Below are 14,709 nucleotides of genomic sequence, written 5' to 3'. Positions count from 1 at the left end.
TTAAAGTTAATTACTGCCACATACAGTAAAAGCAAAAATGTAATATGTAATCAGTGATTTGACAGTTTTGCACTCTTTTACTAAAATGTTGTTCAGTAGTAGCGTTAAAATTGTTTTTAATAGAAAAACCTGATTACCTGACTTACAAGCTATTTTGCTTTCTAACACCCTTTCCTACAAAACTCCTCACTGTAAGGTATATATAATTCTATATATACTTAAATTATACCTTTTGTTTCTAGGAGAAAATAATTGGCCTTGCCAGTCTAATTTAAAATAATGATAAATGTCAAAGATCGAGTGAAAATAATTTGATAGGTATAATCAAAGAAATTAACAGGGAGACCAGAGACAGAGGACACACCATAGAATTGATACTGTTTTTCACACGAAAAGGGACAAGAGCTGTGGAATTGAAAGGACGGTGCAGATATTTTACCTTAACACAGAAATAACTGAAAGGATGCTACATTTTATTTAACTGAATGTGAGGCATAAATGAAAAGAATGGTATATTATTAAATATTATTAGGCATGGTTTTGGGGGTGGTTATGTGACACAATAAGAAAGTGCCATGAGGTGGAGTTATGATGTGGAGAAAAGACGGTGCCAAGAGTTGACATGGCCCCATATCAGAATAGTTCATGTGATGGGGTATGTCAGTACAGAATTTTTATCAGAGATACCTATCACAATTTAAGCAAATTCCATAGGTCATCACTTTCATGAGGTGTTTTCTGGCTACACTAAGTTAAGGTTTCCCGTTGTTATTCTGTATTTTTGTACCCTCTTTTTGTCTTTATAATAGAGGTTAGATGTGATTATTTAGCTGGCTATGTAGTCCTTGGGTCTGCCCTGGTGGCTCAGAAGGTAAAGAATCTGCCTGCAATGCAGGAGACCTGGGTTTGATCCCTGGGTCAGGAAGATCTCCTGGAGAAGGAAATTGCAACCCACTTTGATATTCTTGCCTAGAGAACAGTGAGAATTTTGAGGAGGAATATTCTTTCTGGTAGGAAGATTTGGAATTTTTTTTAAACACTCATATGACTAGTAAATTTCATCTCAGTACTGGGATATCCCCAAAAAACTAGACTTTGGATTCCTAATCTTTATAGCAGTTTCTGTAGATAATAAATGTTTTTGAGCAACTGCTGCCTTGAACTATAAAATTTGCAATGCCAATGGAGAATATATTCAAAGTTGTTCTGTTGTAGTTAAATTTTCCTATAAGATAGGTTTTACAGAAAGGAAAATTATAAGATCCTTAATTATCAAAAGTATTTTGATCAGCATTAGTTAGACTTCCCAGACTTAGTAATTATTCCCAGATTTAGTAATTATTTTTCTGTTTTAGACAATACACCATTTGAAAAATTTAAGAAAAGGACAAAGGAGATCTTCTGTTCTTGTAACTCACACTGAATTAAAGCCTGACCAGACGACAACACATGAAGTTCAAAGACATATTTCCCACCACGCAAATGCGCTGTGTCATTTCCACATTGCAGCAAGCATCAACCCTGCCACAGGTAAAGGACAGTAAAGTTTTACTTACTGTCTGCTGAAATAAGATAAATAAATAGAAAAGTAGGACTACTTTTATAACCTGTTTTTAATTTTATATTAATACTCCATGTTTCCTTTTAAAATACTTCTTAATTAGAATAGAAATACAAGATGCCATTTCTTAAATTGAGACTGTGATTCTCAGGGAATAATTTCAGATAAGTATTTTTGAACACCTTAGTTTGTCTAGAATATAGCAAAGTTTCTAAGTAAATTAGAGCTTTAGTTGAACCTGGGAATGAACAGAACTGGCAGCTTGGTTAATTAGTGTGATATTCCTTCCTTCCTTCTGTATTTTCACTATTATTCTCTCCTCTCAACTCTTCTTTATAACTTTTATTTTTGTATGGTTTCCTTTATATTTCAGCATATCTTGTTTTATACTCTCATACACTTTCTTGTCCTGCATTCAAGATAGTTTTTCTTCTAACCTTTATATTTTATTTTTGCTTTTTTCTCCCCCTGTAGTTGAGAAGTATTTTGAGGCAGGTTCATTGTTGGTAAGAGCATATTTAAAACTTCTGTTTAAGTCATTGTTTTCTTTCTGCATGAAAAACATGTGATAAGGCCTGGGAGTTACATATTATATTGCTAGAAGAACTATATTTGTACAAAGTTATAGGAGGGATTTATCTGGGCTTCCCAGATGGTGCAGTGGGTAAAGAATCCACCTGCCAATACAGGAGATGCAGGAGATGTGGGTCTGATCCCTGGGTCGGGAAGATCCCCTGGAGGAGAAAATGGCAAGCCACTCCAGTATTCTTGCCTGGAAAATTCCATGGACAGAGGAGCCTGGCAGGCTACATCCATGGACTCACAAAGAGTCAGACATGACTGAGCATGTGCACATGTGGTTATGGGGCTTCCCTGGTGGTTCATTGTAAAAGAGTCCACCTGCCAATGCAGGAGATGCCGGTTCAATCCCTGGATTGGGAAGACCCCTGGAGAAGGAGATGGCAACCCATTCCAGTATTCTTGCCTGGGAAATCTATGGTCAGGGGAGCATGGCAGGCTACAGTCCATGGGGTTGCAAAAGAGTCAGACATGATTTAGCAACTAAACATAGGTATGTTTTATTGAAATGGCAGTCTGTTGCTTCAGGGTGAAGACAGAGGATTTTATTTTAAAATATTTATTTATAAAAGATGATACTCAACAAATGAAGTTGCGAAAAAGTGACCTTTATTTTATTATTTTTTAAAACTATAAATTTATTTATTTTAATTGGAGGTTAATTAATTTACAATATTGTATCGGTTTTGCCATACATCAACTTGAATCCGCCACAGGTATACACGTGTTCCCCATCCTGAACCCCCTTCCCTCCTTCTTCCTCCCTCCCCATACCATCCCTCTGGGTCGTCTCAGTGCACCAGCCCCAAGCATCCAGTGTCATGCATTGAACCTGGACTGGCCTTCAGATACTTACCCCCATTGTATTGAATAGTAGTGGATATAGGTGTGTGTTGTTCAGTATGGTGGCCATGAACCACATGTAGCTGTTTGAGCAATTGCAATGTGGATAGTCCAAACTGAGATATGCTCTAAAATACACACTGTATTTTTAAGACTTTAGAAAACAATGAAATAATATAAGATCTCTTATTAATAATTTTATTTAATATTGATTAATGTTGAAAGGATAATATTTTACATATATTGGGTCAGACAAAATATATTATTAAAATTAAGTTTACCTGTTTATATAATATGGCTATTAAAATAAAAATTATGTATTGGCCTTGTATTTGTGGTTTATATTATACTTCTATTGAGTAATAGAAGTTTGCTGTGCTACTTGATTAACTGTTTTTTTAATAGATTATCTTTTCTGACCTAACATCTTAATTGTATTCTAAGATTTATAACACCACTTGTTTTCAAAGTGGTGGTGGTTTTAGATTTTTATAGATTTTCAACCTTTGTAAAAGAACCTTATCTTGAGTTATTGACTATGATGAAGACTTAAGTTCAAACAAAAAACAGTCAGTGATAGTATGCAGATACTGTGTTAGAAAGTTTTGCATTTTACCTGTATATACTATTCTAATCAAATGAAATAGGATCACAGGATCATTCCTTGTGTATAGGCATTCTATTATATCATTTGAGTCTCAGTACTAGATGTGTTCTTGTGGCCATTAGGCCTTGTCTTCTAGCATTTTTATTAACTTTCACCATTTAACCAATTTTAACCATCTTCACCCTAACTTATCTACACATTATTTTAAAAATTATTTTGTACAAATATTTAACATCATGTGTTTATAGGTACTGTTTGTTAAAAAATACATTTAGGTTGACCTAATTGTTTGTTAAATACAAATAATTTTATATTGCAGGACTTCTCTGCCTTTTTTTTTTTTTAAGGAAAACCTCTCAGTCTTAGAGTAAAGCTGAAAGCATAGTATAGTGAATACCCATGTGCTCTTTACCCAAATTCAGTCATTAACCTTTCACCATGTTTGCTTTTATTCTCTGTGTGTGTGCATGTGTGCGTGCGTGCGTGCATACGTGCGTGTGTGTGTGTACCTTTTATCTTTGGCCGAGCCATTTGAAAGCAGTCACTGACATTTTCCTTCATCCCCTAAATATTTCACAACATTACCTAAATATTTCAAAATGTATCTTCCGATAAAAAGAGTATATTATAATGGTACAGTTCCTGTTAACATCTAGATTCTTTTTTTTTTCATGCATTTGTTATTTCTCTTTAAATCCCACTAATTTAGAATAATCATTCTTCAACAAAATGTCTCAAGACAGTTATCTCTCAGTTATTTTTTAAGATGTCTTAGAGTCAGAATATTTGTCCATGATAAGATTTGGGTTGAGATTTGGATTTTTACCTAGTACATAGGTATGTAGGGGATGTACTGTTTTATAGGATTGTTAATTTACGTTTCTTATTTGATTTGTTTAATTTCTGTTAGAAAACCAGCTTGTAACCCAGGAATTGGAAAAAAAAGAACACTTTGGAGCTTTATTTAACATTGATATTTATGAATAAAACACTTCTAGAATATATTACTTATTTCATCTTTAGATTCTCACTTCTTTTGCAGAGGATAGTCTTTTTTCTTTCTATTGAGTGGATTCTTTATAATTTGATTTGGGATTAAGGAGATTGTTGTTTGTTGTTTTTGAATTGTACTATAGCATGAATTTCAGTTACCCCACATGGAGAAAATCTGCTATACTTAGAAGTTTGCTTGCCTTCCTGCGTTCTTTCTTGGCATTATTTGCCTCAACTTTTAAGGAAAGTTTAAAACAGTCAACAAAGTTGGAAGAAGAGTACAGTGAACCCTCATTTCATCCACTTTGATTCAACAGTTGCTAACATTTTCCCAATTGCTTTATTCTCTCTGTGTATACACACATACGGATGTGTGTATGTGAGGGTGTGTGAGTGAAATTTTTTCTTAATGTTTTCAAAGTAACACATCATAGCATGTCACCCTTACATAATTTAGCAAGTGTCTCCTAAGAATAAGGAAATTCTCTCACATAATCACAATATCATTATTGTACCTAAGAAAATTAGAAATAATTCCATGGTCTCTAATCATCATAGTTAAATTCCAGTCATCTCAAAAATGTCTTTTAGAGTTGCTTTTCTGTTATATCTTTCTGTTCCCTTGTCCCCAAACCAGGATTTGATAAAAGTTTGTGCATTTGGTGTGTTTGGCTTTTAAATGATTAATTCCATGTAAGTCTATGCCAGTAATTCCTTTACCATTAAATTTAATTAAAATTTCAAATCCTGATAGAGTTATGTTTACTTTTTGTTTAGCACATTTTTTGTGTAATGGAATTAGTCTTTCTAAGCACATGTAGTATTTTAAAAGATGTTAAGAATTGATATAGAAATTTTATCTTTTTTGATTCCACAGATATTCCAAATGTCTTGGTTGGCACTGTATTTAACATTGATGATGGAAATGGGGGCTTTGTAGTTCATTGGTTAAACAACAAAGAATTTCATTTTACATCATCTACTGAAATATTTATGCAGCAATTAAGAAAACTTTCTGAAAGGCAGGTAGATCATGAAAGTGACGAAGGCGATAAAGAAGATGAGGAACGTTCACAGGAGGAAAGAGAGAGGGGTTTACATATGAAACTAGATCATGGTGAGTATCCTGTATTCAGGGTTTTCTATTTTTCAGGCTGATAGCTTTTTGTGAAGCCACTTTTGTTTTGTAATCTTTCCTTCCTCCTCTCCTTCCTTTTTACTTTTCCATTCATTCCTCAGGTCTTTTCTGACCATCTAATATGGACCATCTACTATCTAACTTTGCTTTCTTATAATGTATTGCTTTGAATAATGTATTATTTTGCAAGCAATGTTTTTTGGCGGAGGTGGGGGGTGTGTGGTGGGGGACAGGTTTTGCTAATAATAGAAATGATAAAGATAATGTGATAGTGTGAATGAAATTTTGATTTATCTAAAACTAAGAAATGTAGTAAGTTTCAGTTCAGACCAGAAAATAATTTTTTTTTCTTATTTATATACAATTTTTATTTCAAGTTTTTAAACACTGTATTCCTTTTTTTTTCTGATCTTTATTTTTACTTTATTTTACTTTACAATACTGTATTGGTTTTGCCATACATTGACATGAATCCACCATGGGTGTACATGAGTTCCCAATCCTGAACCCCCCTCCCACCTCCTACCCCATATCATCTCTCTGGATCATCCCCTTGCACCAGCCCCAAGCATCCTGTATCCTGTATCGAACATAGACTGGCGATTCATTTCTTACATAATAGTATACATGTTTCAGTGCCATTCTCCCGAATCATCCCACCCTCTCCCTCTCCCTCAGAGTCCAAAAGTCTGTTCTATACATCTGTGTCTCCTACCATCTTTCTAAATTCCATATATATGTGTTAGTATACTGTATTGGTGTTTTTCTTTCAGACCAGAAAATAATTTCCTTCCTTGTTTTTTTTCCCCTGGCCATAAATTGGTAAAGGGACTCATGATCTCTAAAGATAGTATGTTGTTTATTGATTGTCTTGTATGTAAATAGGCTTCCTTGGTGGCTCAGAGGGTAAAGCCTCTGCCTGCAATGTGGAAGACCTGGGTTCAATCCCTGGGTTGGAAACATCCACTGGAGAAGGAGATGGCAACCCACTCCAGTACTCTTGCCTGGAAAATTCCATGAAAGGAGGAGCCTGGTAGGGTACAGTTAATGGGTTTGCAAAGAGTCAGACATGACTGAGCGATTGAACTGACTGAGTATGTAAATGAATTTTTATAGTATTATTAGTATGTACTGATGAATTTATTTTCTGACTTAGAATTATCCCTAGATAGAGAATCTGAAGCAGGTACAGGATCATCAGAACATGAAGATGCGGAAAGAGAGGGAAGTCCTAGAACCTATTCACGGCCTATTATATCAATGCCACTGCCTACGGTCCTGCTTGATCGGAAGATCGAAATGCTGCTAGCTGAATGGAATAAGAATCCTGACATGCTTTTTACCATACACCCAGTAGACGGTACCTTCCTAGTGTGGCATGTAAAGTATTTGGATGAATATAATCCTGGAATATTTAGACAAGTCCAGGTATATTTTACTGATGAAGCAGTTTTTACATTTCTTAAAAAAGTGAAACAGATGCCGTTCAGATTTAGCAGTTTTTCAGAAATATTTAACCATTTTATTTTTGATAAGCAACTGAGAAGAGAATAACTTGCTCCCAAAGGGGATCAATTATAGCCAATTTTACAAACTTGATTAATTCAAGTACAGTAAATTTAACTATGAAATGCAATAGTGAACGTCTGAATATGTGTATATTAGGTTTTTTCCCTAGGAATTACCAGTATTTTGAATAAACTTAAGAAATTACCCTAGGGGGCTTCCCAGGTAGCCAGTGCAGGAGACATAAGAAATGTGGGTTCAGTCACTGGGTGGGAAGATTCCCCTGGAGGAAGGGATGGCAACCCACTCCAATATTCTTGACTGGAGAATCCCATGGACAGAGGAGCCTGGAGGGCTGCTGTCCATAGGGTGCAGAGTCGGACACGACTGAAATGACTTAACACTCAAGAAATTATCCTAAAAATGTGACTCAGGATGAGTCCCCCCACTTCTCCAGTTTTATTCCTTAAATCTAGCTATCTTTATCTGTTACCTTTCTGAACAGTATTTGTTTAAATTTGTAGTTGTAGTCATTTATATGTACAGGCAAGATACCTGCAACTATTTCTTCACTCTCCTCATAGGCTATGAATAGAGATGATATTATATAAATAGAGGGAAAGGATTAGAACATAATGAAGTTGAAAATGATATTTTTTGCTAGGAAGCTGAGGTGTGACATTTTGAAAATTAAAGTATTTTTAGAAGACTTTGAGAGGAGACAAACTACTTACACTGAGTCATAATAATTGTGTTTTTCAGGTTTCTTTTTCTTCTCGGATTCCTGTTGCGTTTCCATCTGGTGATGCAAGCTCTCTTAGTAAAAATATCATGATGTATGCCTGTATAAATGCTGTGAAAGATTCTCACCACACTCCCTTACACCAAGACATGCTGGCTGAATGCAGTCCTCACGGATCACTGACGCACTCTGGATCACACAGTACAAATATGAACATTTTAGCTCCCACAGTAATGATGGTCTCTAAACACATAGATGGCTCTCTCAATCAGTGGGCAGTCACGTTTGCTGATAAGTCTGCCTTTACCACCGTTCTAACTGTATCTCACAAATTTAGATATTGTGGTCATCGATTTCACCTCAATGATCTGGCATGTCATTCCGTTTTACCATTATTATTGACATCATCTCATCATAATGCTCTGTTGACTCCTGAATCAGATTTTCAGTGGGACTCAGACAGTAAATTAAGTAGATTGATAGATCCTGTAAGACACATAAAGGGTTCCTTGAAACAACCTCTCAGAAATGCAGCAACGCGTACATTTCATGACCCGAATGCCATCTACAGTGAACTTATTCTGTGGCGTGTGGACCCAATAGGACCCTTGTCATACACTGGAGGAGTGTCAGAGTTGGCACGAATCAACTCTTTACATACTTCAGCCTTTTCTAATGTTGCTTGGCTTCCAACTCTTATTCCCAGTTACTGTCTTGGTAAGTGTTCATTTTAATAGTAAAATTAATACATCTTTAAAACTGTTATTTATATACAAAGTAATTTATATTTATTATTATTAGGGGGCTTTTAATAAGTATTGAAATGTAGGTATCTGTCTTTAGAGTTTCTAAAAGTTTGTTTTTAATTTTTTCGCTCTCATAACCTATTTTCTATTGAATTTTTTGTTGATAATTTTATATTTATTAATTGTATCCATTTCATTGTGATTCTGGACCATGGTTATACCTAAAAAGAGAAGTATGGATTTTTTTTCCTTGTACTTCAGTTAGTTAAAAATATATATATATTATAATGCAGAGTGTTTACTTTCTCAGGCACGTATTGCAATTCTGCTAGTGCTTGCTTTGTTGCTTCTGATGGCAAAAATCTGAGACTCTACCAAGCTGTAGTAGATGCAAGGAAATTATTGGATGAACTCTCAGATCCAGAATCTTCAGTAAGTATTTCCTAATCTTTATTAATATATCTAAGCTAAGAAGCCATTCTCTTTTGTCTAGGACTTTCATTTCTTAGTAGGTGTTCAGGGAGTAAGCATTTGTTCTGGGCTCTCTGTAACTAGTTTGTTTTTCCTTAATTTGTGTTTCAAGGTAAATGAGTCAAAATTACCACCTAATGATGCCTTCACTGCTGTGGCCCAGATTCAATCCCTGGTTGAGGAACTAGAATCCCTGTAGTCCAGAAAAAAATTACAGTTTTTACAGCACACATCAATTTTACATTTAAAGAAAGAAATATGAATTTTTTCCTAAACTATATTTTTTTTCTTGACATTTTTCACTCTGTCATTTGGTTCTGTTAATTTTTCTTTGTTCAAGAAAGGTTTTAAGGGAGCTTCACCAAGCTGTATGTTTAGGTTGGGAACATTTGAACTTTTCTTAGCTTGAGTCATTATTTTAAAAAGTCCTGTGGTTAGAATATGTTATTAGTGGGTGGTAGTATCTCATTCCACTTGTTCTGTATTTCAGCTGGAAGTCATGCATGTTAGTTAATACTCAGATTTGAATGGTGAATTTTCCATTTAGCTGTGAAAACATGGCTTTTTATAAAATAGCTGTTCTAATAAAAATGCTCCCAATATTGAAAATCAGTGACTGTTTTTGAATGCCTGTCATGTGTCCCTAGATGTATAGGGACTACAGTGTCTGCCTTTAAGGAGATTTAAATTTAGTTGAGAGAAATTATTAAAAGTTTAAATAACAGTTTAAGACAGAGAGGTATCTGAAGGTGATATATAATCAATTGGCAAACACTATTTCATAATTCAGAGGCGAGAGAGATCAGATTAGGGTAGCCATAGAAGTTTTTATTTAGGACAGTATTCGAGTTCATTTTTGATAAATGGATAAGATTTAGAAAGATAGATCCTTAGTCTTTGTTGAGTGAGAGGATGGCCTGAAAGTGGATACAGGAAAGTACATGTCTAACTAAGTCTTGTTCCAAAAACAGTAATAATTGGATTGGAGTCACAAGGTTGACATAGAGAAAGTCTGGAAAAGTAGCATCTTAAAATTATGTAGGTGGAAGATTTGAAGTTTCCCTAGTCTAACTAGCTGTCTGATGCTTTGTTTCTCTCTACCGTATTCCTGCCAGCTTGTCTTCTGACGTCTGAGGAGGGAAACTCCACTCTAAATGCAGCACATTCAGTCTTTGAATTACCATCACAGTTATATTGAAATTAAATTTGTAATCCTTAAAGTCTACCTGTTAGCTGTAGTTTCATTTAGAATAAGTCTAATGTTTCTTCCGGGCTTCTCAGGTGGCTCAGTGGTAAAGAATCCACCTGCCAGTGCAGGAGACGTGGGGTCAATCCCTTGATCAAGAAGATGCCCTGGAGAAGGAAATGGCAACCCACTCCAGTATTCCTGCCTGGGAAATCCCATGGACAGAGGAGCCTGGTGGGCTACAGTCCATGGGGTCTCAAAAGAGTCGGGCACGACTTAGTGACTAAACAACAACATTTCTTACATGAGAGATCACCTCAGACACCTATCTTGTAATCCCCAAATTTGTTCCCTCAGGCCAGACCTGCTGCTCCTCTGCCCATAGATTTATCTAACTGCTTTGTATTTGACCCTGGTTACTGTTCTGAGCAACTTTTGGTTTGTTTATACACTGGAAATTGTAGGATCTCTAGAATATAGCAGTATTATGCCCTCTCTCAGTAGATTATGTCTTGTCAGTCATGCCACATTCTTTGTATGTAATTAATTCATGTTGAGCTTTCAAGTAAACATCAAGAGTCTTTTTTTTTGCTAGCAAGCTATCTTATATTTGTGCATTTGAATTTGGGACTCAAATATAGACTTACTTCCCTATTACATTTCACTCAAGGTACAGATGTTTAGTATCTTTTTGAATCCAGATTCTGTTAATTGTGTTACTTCTGTATGACTTACATCATCAGCCTGTTCGATGAATGTTGTTCTGCGTTTTCATCTAAGTCAATTAGATGAAATTCAGATGTAATTTCTGAATTTTATTACAGAAATGTTAAATGTACTGGGCTGAAAAAAGGACCTAGCAGTATACATTTGAAATCTTTCTCCATTTTTTATTGTCTAGAATATTTTTTCAGCTTATCCCAAGTATTTGCATGAGTCAGCTTGTCATGCAAATAAAATACACCCTGTCTGCCAAATCTCTTGTAATCAAAAAAGGAAGTCAGATTTGTATGAGATTGTTTTAATGTATAGTAGATTGTGTGTACCCTGATGTCTTGATGACTAAAATGTACTAAATAGACATCAGGCTCGCTATTCCAGCTTACAGAAGTATGCTGTTTTCCTTTTTGAAAATTATAACATTTGTCTGCTTTTTGTCTTTTGGCTGTGTCAATCCCCATAATTTCTCAGAGTACATACTCTATGGTTCATTCTTCTCACTGGCAAAATGTATCAATAACCTGGGCATTATTTTTCCAGGAAAATAGAAATTTCATTTAGAGCAGATGAATATGTTCTTAGAATTTTAAAATTTATCTTGGTCTTCTGTTCCAGTGTAGTTACAAATGTAGTTTTTTCTTAAACCTTCCATTTTCATTTTTTTAAAGTTAAAATGTAATATTTATTCATTGTAGAAAATTTTTGACCCTTTCTACTTTCATAAGCTAAATTCTTGAACAGAAGACCCCAGAGACAGGACTTGCCTGGTGGTCCAGTGGTTAAGAATCCACCTGCCAATTCAGGGGACATGGGTTCGATCCCTGATCTAGGAAGATCCCACGTGCCCTGGGGCAACTAAGCTGGTGTGCCACAGCTACCAAAACCCCACACTCTAGAGGCCGTGCTCTGCAACAAAGAGCCCTCACAGGCAAAATTAAAGAAACAAAAAGAATACATTCCAAAGTGCGAAAAAAAAATCTACTTATCTAATTTTCTCTATTTGAAATTTTCTGTTTATAAATCTGTTTCTTATCAGTTGAGAGTTGTAACTTAAAATGAGTAAGAAGGAGAAACTTGGGAAGAAGAAAGTGTGTTTTGTGGGTATAAAATTTTAACAAGACGTGTGAAATGAATCTGAAATGAATGGAAAAAAGTTGGAAATACATTATCAGATGTGATATTAATTATTATTAGAAAAAGTACATGTCAGATAAAAATTGTTGGTGGATATCTGTATCAGTTTCCTACTGCTGATGTAACAAAATTCCACAAACGTGGTGACTTAAAACAACACGTTTATTATATCTTTGAGGTTAGAGGCCTAAAACCAAGATATTGGCCAAGCCATGGTCTCTCTGGAGACACTAGAGGAGAGTCTTTTTTTTCTTTTTTAAACCTTTTCCAGCTTCACAGGCTACCTGTATTTCTTGTCTGTCTTCCTCATCTTGCCTTTTGAAGTTAGCAACATAGTACATAATATTTTCAAATCCTTTTCTCTTTCTGGTGTCTACTTCTCTTGTCATATCTTTTTCTCCAAATCAAACCATATTTCCTCTCTTTAAGATTATATTGGACATAATACAGGATAACCTCTTCATAGCAAGATCTTTAATCACATATGGACTTTTTTTTTTTTTTGCCATGTAAAGTAACATATATTCATAAGTCCTAAGAATTAGAATGTAGATACCTTTTGGGGCCATTATTCTGACTACTACAGCACACTAATTTCATGTTGAAAATGAAGATATGAAAAATTAACTGAAATGCTTTAGATTTAGAATTGCTCACTGGAGCAAAATAATGTTATATGGATAATCTTGTTTACAAAAACCAGCCACTGACTTGGTTTTTAAATATTTTGATAATTTAAGTCTTAATAGAAATTTCATCTCAAATAGTTTTAAGTGACATGCAGTGTCAGTAATTTGTAATATAAAGTCAGCATTGTGTTTGGATTTTCTAGAACCAATTCACAAATTTTGCTTAGTGCAGTCTTATCCATACTTAGAGGTGGACTTGGGAACTTAAAAAAAATATCCAGTCACAATGTTGCCCTTCAAAAAGAAGTTTTGGTAAACTGAAGTTAAATTATTTTTGGTAAAAATAAATTTAAAATGATTTTGTGAGTTTCAATATACTACCTTTCATTTTTTAATGTTTTTCAACCACTTTAATGTTCTGAAAAAAATTAACCTTAGAAAGACGTATGAAAACATGTCTGTGCAGTTTTGCTTTTGTCTTTGGCTCCAGTATGGCTCATCAAGACACTGTTGGATCCTGTATTAAAACATTCGCTACTTTTTCTTCATTATTATTTACTGTATTAATTTTTATTTAAAAATATTGCATTAAGAATTTATTGATCTTGATTTTTGAGCTTTTGATGCCTCCTTAAAATTGAAGGTGACATTGAGTGGGATCCTGTAGTGTTGAACAAGGCATTCAACACTTGTTTGTTAGTTGTTTGTTAGTTATAGTGCTGGCAGATAGATATTCCTGTAAGGGGATATCAACCATGGCTATATGTTGGATGTAGCTGAAGAGCTTGTAAAATGCCTGATGATCAGATTATACCCAAGAACCAATAAGTCAGTATCTACAAGTAGGACCTAAGCACCAGAGATTATTAGTTCTGTATGCTGAGAACCATTGTTCATAGTTGAACCATAGTTCAAGGCTGAGAACCATTGATCTGCAACAGTACTTCTTAAACTTCAGCATGCCCATGAATCATCTAGAGAGCTTATTAAAATACACATGTGTTAGCTTTGGAGTCTAAGAGACTGCATTTGTAAAAAGCTGCTGCTCCAGTGACCACACTTGTAAGGAGCAAAGATTCATAGTGTGTTAGAGAAATTCCGGTGTTCTAAACTCACTAATTGTAGGTCACAGTTGAGTCCAGGTTTCAAATGGACAAACCCACCAGACTGTTGGCAGCACTTCCAGGTGTCTGAACTAACATTTAAAATCCTGAATCTAGGGTGAATGTACCCATAACAATAAATTCATCCCTACCCAAGCACTTATTTTGTCTTTGTCTAATAACCCTAGAATCTGTTCCCATGCACGCCCTCTGGAATTCTGCTGATATAAATTGGAAAGATTCTACAACTCCAGTGTATATTGCTACTTTCCCATAGCTAACCTTGTACTTACACGCTGGGCTAAGCTGGGATCTTACTACTCTGAGTGCTCCGAAGGCAGTAAGAGTGGAGGTAGTGCTGAGGAGGATGGGCATCTCCACGAGAAGTAATTGCTTCAGGTGAAGTAACTGAAAGATTTCTGTGCAAGAGAGGGCTGCTTGGAAGGAGAAGGAAGGAAGGCTGTGTTTTATTTATTTATTTTATTTTTTAGCAGAAAGATTTTGTGATTTGGGGATCCAGAGTTAGGCTTCCTCTGTTTACACATCTCCATCCCAAGTCACAGAATCCCACTTTTTCTCATCCTTTGCCCCTATTGTTGAGGGCAAGTACAAGCCCTAGCAAGACTGTGTTTTTAAATAGCATTGTAGATCTGCAGCCATCCACATAGGCATAGGGCCATGTCCTCAGCCAGGTAGGTCTGTGTTGGAGCATTAAGGTTGCTAAATGAAGACATGTTCAAAGAACTAGATG

The 14,709-nt window shown here is 35.3% G+C and overlaps 1 protein-coding gene across 2 annotated transcripts in view; it reads left to right on the top strand.

Annotated features, from left to right (window-relative positions):
* The window catches only part of DMXL2 (Dmx like 2), a 181,059-nt gene that overhangs the window by 100,361 nt on the left and 65,989 nt on the right, over positions 1–14,709 (top strand). For both annotated transcript variants that reach the window (XM_018054197.1, XM_005685773.3), the window contains exons 9-13: positions 1,356–1,530; positions 5,461–5,700; positions 6,878–7,149; positions 7,990–8,686; positions 9,026–9,147. In XM_018054197.1, coding sequence (XP_017909686.1) covers positions 1,356–1,530; positions 5,461–5,700; positions 6,878–7,149; positions 7,990–8,686; positions 9,026–9,147 — 1,506 coding nt within the window. The remainder of the gene's footprint in view (positions 1–1,355; positions 1,531–5,460; positions 5,701–6,877; positions 7,150–7,989; positions 8,687–9,025; positions 9,148–14,709) is intronic.

Source organism: Capra hircus, chromosome 10, assembly GCF_001704415.2.
Source record: "Capra hircus breed San Clemente chromosome 10, ASM170441v1, whole genome shotgun sequence".
NCBI lineage: Eukaryota > Metazoa > Chordata > Mammalia > Artiodactyla > Bovidae > Capra > Capra hircus.
Note: the sequence above shows the minus strand (reverse complement) of the source record. Positions and strands in the feature narration are given on the sequence as shown.